Genomic DNA, 5,266 nt, shown 5'->3' with positions numbered 1-5,266 from the left:
CTGAGACTATCACAACATTGTTAATTGGTTATACCCCAGTATAAAATATTTTTGGAGTTAAGAAAAATAAAGAGAAAAGAAAAAATATATATATACAAACAGAAAAAAAAAATCCTGTTAATTTAGCAAGTATTTGAACTTTCCAAATTTCAATTGACTCCAGAATGTGATACAGTATTCTAGGTGCAGAATTATAATATAGAAAACATTTAAGTTATTTGCATTTTATGAGCGGGAACAGAGGCAGAAACACCTCAATACCTAAGAAGGATTTAGCACAAAGTTGAAATGGCCTGACACCTTCTTGTGTATACTGTACCAACCTAGATATAAAAGATGGAATCCCAAGCAATGTTCAGAACTACTTTGGGTTTTCTTTGCACTAAGTCCTACAAATCCTTGTAGTTCACCTCCTTAGGCCAAAAGTCGTAACATCCTTGACTGTGGATAGCAGCTAGGTCTTTGGGGACTTTGGATTAGGCCTTTTTTTTTTCCCCAGTCAGGCAAATAATCTGAAAAGAGAAAGAAATTACATGTAGTCCAGTGCATTTTTCTGTTTGTGCGGTTTCTCCACCAGCTAGAGATATTTAAAGGCCCTGAACCTCTTGCATCTTTAATTCTCTTTTTTAAGTGTCATTTTATTTTTAGAGAACTTTTCACTTTTTTTAGTTCTACAGCCAGATTGGGGCACCTAGCTGGAAAATCATTTCCCTTAAAAAAAAAAAAAAAATTGCTAGAATTTGAATGCAGGCATGGAATTCCAAACAGATTTACTACAGTGCAATTCTTCGGACATTAACATTTATTGCTGAAAGATAACTGAAAAGGGTCCTTAAATTAACCTACAAAGACAAAAGGCTCTAGAGACACTTGTCCCGCCTTTTAGATAAAAGGGGATTAATTACCTGTAAACTTCAAGGCTCCAGGACGCACGATGCAATCCCTCAGTGGAACTGTGCTAGAAGCTGTAGCTTCTATGATTTCGGGTAAGACTGGCCCAGGCACTCTGGTCACATAGAAAGCGGAAGGGAAGAAGTACCTGAGCAAGGGAGGAGCCACTCAGAGGCAGTCTGGGGCCGCCACTCACCTCGAGGAGGAGGCGCTGGCGTCCGGAACCACCCGGATCGAGAGGACAAGTGAACCTGGGTCCGCCAGGTGAGGGAAGGGAACGCCCGCCCTACTCACCCCAGAAGAGGCGGGGCGCGGCTCGCGATTACCCGCAGGGGCGGAGCCGGTCGAGCACCTGGGCCGAGGCGGAACTGAGGGGATCCAGCCACCACCAGAAGAACCTGGTACCAAGACTCACCTGTGCGGGGGCCTGAGGCCGGGCCGGTGCCCCGGGAGTAGCCCCAGGCTCGCCCAGCGCGGAGGGCGAGGCACCCCGCCGGGCCGCAGCACCCGAGCGCCCCTCCGTGGGTCCGCGCGGCGCCATGACCTGGAGCGCCACCGCCCGGGGCGCCCACCAGCCCGACAACACCGCGTTCACGCAGCAGCGCCTCCCCGCCTGGCACCCGCTGCTGTCGGCCAGCATCACGCTGCCGCTCTTCTTCTGCGCCGGCCTGGCCTTCATAGGGCTGGGCCTGGGCCTCTACTACTCCTCCAATGGCATCAAGGAGCTCGCGTATGACTACACCGGCGACTCGGGTACCGGCAACTGCTCGGTGTGCGCCATGGCCGGCCAGGGCCGCGCGCCGCCGCCCCCCTGCTCGTGCGCCTGGTACTTCTCGCTGCCCGAGCTCTTCCAGGGCCCGGTGTACCTCTACTACGAGCTGACGAACTTCTACCAGAACAACCGGCGCTACGGCGTGTCCCGCGACGACTCGCAGCTGAGCGGGCTGCCGAGCTCGCTGCGCCACCCGGTCAACGAGTGCGCCCCCTACCAGTACAGCGCGGCCGGCCTGCCCATCGCGCCCTGCGGCGCCATCGCCAACAGCCTCTTCAACGACTCCTTCTCGCTGTGGCACCAGCGCCAGCCCAACGGGCCCTACGTCGAGGTGCCGCTCGACCGCACCGGCATCGCCTGGTGGACCGATTACCACGTCAAGTTCCGCAACCCGCCGCTGGTGAACGGCAGCCTGGCGCTGGCCTTCCAGGGCACCGCGCCCCCGCCCAACTGGCACCGGCCGGTCTACGAGCTGAGCCCCGACCCCAACAACACCGGCTTCATCAACCAGGACTTCGTGGTGTGGATGCGCACCGCTGCGCTGCCCACGTTCCGCAAGCTGTACGCGCGCATCCGCCAGGGCAACTACTCTGCCGGGCTGCCGCGGGGCGCCTACCGCGTCAACATCACCTATAACTACCCGGTGCGCGCCTTCAACGGCCACAAAAGCCTCATCTTCAGCAGCATCTCGTGGATGGGCGGCAAGAATCCATTCCTGGGCATCGCCTACCTGCTGGTCGGCTCCCTCTGCATCCTCGTGGGCTTTGTCATGCTGGTCGTCTACATTCGCTACCAGGACCAGAACGACGACGAGGAGGACGACGAGTGATTCCTGCTTTCAAAGTACCCTTTCTGCCCCTTGTCAAAACTCTTGCAAACTTCTTTAGGCTTCTCCCTCTCGACTGTCACCCAATTCCAACTTCGCCTCGCTTTGCCTCCTATTGTGGATGAGGGGACCAGAGAGAGTGAAATTAACACCTGACCAGGCGCTTCCAGGCTATTTTAGGGTGTTTGAATTGCTAGAACGAGAAATTCCTGCAAATTTCCCCCATCTCTTTCACGAGTGGACATGTTAGGTTCTTTGAGCGAGGAATGGACTCTTATTCAACCCCCATCTGATGAAGAGACAGTCCTGTAGATGTTAAAGAACTCGTTCGAGATCTAACAGCTACTCATTGGCTCCTGGTTCTGATTCTGACTCTGAAGCTAGAGCTTTAATCACTGTAGTACAGTGGTTTTCTTTTCTTGGGGGTGGGGTAAGTGTAGAGAGTGAAGCCCAGGCATGGAGGAGTGGAGGAGAACATACTGTTTTAAAATGTAGATAGATTAGAAGGCCCCATCCCCAGAAATTCTGACACATTAAGGCTTTGGTGAGACCCTCAAAGCTGTATTTTTAACAAACCCATCTGGAGATTCCTCCTGCATTCCCTCAAGGGAATCAGTGCCCTGAAGCAGGGAGCAAGTAGGATACTGTTTCCCTATTTCCTTATCTGTCTGAGGCTAGGTGTGACTCCATCACTGCCCATCCCGTTTTTCAGGTGGTCATCTTTTCCCAGGGGCAGTGAGTAACAAGCATAATGTTCCAAGTTTGGTCTCACTCCTCCTTGAACATAGGAAGCTCTCTGTAACATGCAGAGTACGTGAAAACAACTCGTTGGCATAGCAGGTTTGCAAAGCAGGGTTTGTAACAATTCATTTGATATTTTAGTGCAAGAAATTTGATTTTTTTTTGGGGGGGGGGGCCGGGTACTGTGTAGAAACTTGAAAATGTCAGGTCAGTTTGTACAGTTCAGTGGGAAGGTTTTAACCTTAGAGCCAGATAGCTGGAGGGGACCTTAGAGGGAAAATGTTTTTCCTAAAGTCATATTGTGACTCAGTCTTGTCATCTAAATGATTTTTATGCTTAGTGATTTTTTTATGCTTATGTTCTTCATACCTTTTCCCTTGTGTCTACAAAAAGTTAATGTTCTCAAATGAACCATGTTTGTTTTTAATAATACGTTGAAGTGAATGCTAAGAAATTAATCTTATGTAAACTAGACTCTTAAAAATTATTTGAACCATTGAGATAATGTTAAACTTTGACTACTCTAAAATCATTTTAATATATTGATATATAAAGTTACTGTAAGATAGTAGAATTTTTAAAAACCCTTTTATGGCAAAAGAACTTTAAAAAAATGAGATCATCTGTACAAGTTTATTTGCTGAAAGCAAACAGTTATTTGGTGTTCTGTCAGAACTCTTAGTGCCTATTCTCTATTATGGCTGCTTTCCAGTTACTACACTTTTTGCTCACTCCAGTGTTCTGGCCTGGAGAATCCCAGGGACGGGGGAGCCTGGTGGGCTGCCGTCTATGGGGTTGCACAGAGTCGGACACGACTGAAGCGACTTAGCAGCAGCAGCATAAGGCAGGGCAATACTTTGAAGTTTTTTGTTTTAATTGAGTCACAGAAATATTGAATTATACTGAATAATTTATATTAATTTTATTTTATTCTTCTGGTTCTTTGAAAAATAATAGACATAGACAGCATCCATGTTCGCTGACATCTGTTGGATCTTCTGGAACAGTTGTGACTTAAGAGATTCTGTCCCAGTATTTACATAAACCAAAAAATATTTTATAATCCCAATATGTTGGCTTCCCAACTCCTGAGTGTGACACAATTTTACTGTCAGATTGTGTAGTGTGATTTTAGGCTGTGTATATATGATCATATGTATGTAGAGTAATTTTTATTTATCATGAATTTTTGATCAAGTAGCTGCTGCTTTATAATTTACCACATTTTTTTACTACTTAGTTGAGAAGAACCATGTATATTACTATCATTTTTACAATACTCATTGCTATATAATTTTAAATGAGTCTCCAAAATTAAAGATATTCTGATTAAATCAGTGAATATGGTTCCAGGCCCTCTTCTCTGGGTTTTTGAAAGAGAATAAAGGTTATATTTGTGTTGCCTTTGTTATCACATTTGCTTAATCCTTTTGAACTATGATCTTAAAGCCACAAACGTTAAAAAAGTTACCAGCTACCATCCACTTTGCTCATTTGTTATTAGCAGATTTATACTGCAGCAAGAAAATCATCTTTCAGAATAAAGCTCAAATGAACTCAATCTTTCAGTGTTAACTTCCTAACACAGAATTTGAACTTGATGACATCAATATCAACATGTAGTATGAATCAGACAATCCTTGACTGTTGTTTGAATTTAGTAAAATGTGGTCAATTTTTAATAATATTTAGTATTAACTTACTAAAGAATGTGACTGCAGCAATCTTATTTCTCCATTTCTGTATTTTACCCAAATTCTAAATTACAATTATTTATTGGGTATTTTGGACTACAAAACTTCCGAAACTTTAAAAACAAAAAAATGAAACATTTTCCTGCACTGTAGCATTTTGTTTAGTATCTCTGGATTCTAGCTGGGTTTGAATTCTCATGTCGTCTAGTAAATGCTTCCTAGCTAGAGCTGTGTCGTCTGGAATGAGACCGAAAAGTGAACCTCAACAATTGGACTGAAAATGTGCTTTGATCTACTTTGTAAAGTAAACCACAAACAAAAGAGAAACTAATGTGGTTGGCA

General features: G+C 45.7%; 1 protein-coding gene across 1 annotated transcript; it reads left to right on the top strand.

Moving 5' to 3' along the window:
* Positions 1 to 1,044: 1,044 nt before the first annotated feature.
* TMEM30B (transmembrane protein 30B) lies at positions 1,045 to 4,791 on the top strand. Its single transcript, XM_027554263.1, has one exon. It carries the CDS (start codon positions 1,431 to 1,433, stop codon positions 2,490 to 2,492), a length of 1,062 nt encoding a protein of 353 aa, XP_027410064.1. The 5' UTR covers positions 1,045 to 1,430; the 3' UTR covers positions 2,493 to 4,791.
* Positions 4,792 to 5,266: the final 475 nt, after the last annotated feature.

The sequence above is a fragment of the Bos indicus x Bos taurus genome, chromosome 10 (assembly GCF_003369695.1).
Source record: "Bos indicus x Bos taurus breed Angus x Brahman F1 hybrid chromosome 10, Bos_hybrid_MaternalHap_v2.0, whole genome shotgun sequence".
Taxonomy (NCBI): Eukaryota; Metazoa; Chordata; class Mammalia; order Artiodactyla; family Bovidae; genus Bos; species Bos indicus x Bos taurus.
Note: the sequence above shows the minus strand (reverse complement) of the source record. Positions and strands in the feature narration are given on the sequence as shown.

Bases quoted from the DNA above. Each gene is read 5' to 3' on its own strand.
- TMEM30B (XM_027554263.1), top strand. From the start codon at position 1,431: ATGACCTGGAGCGCCACCGCCCGGGGCGCCCACCAGCCCGACAACACC.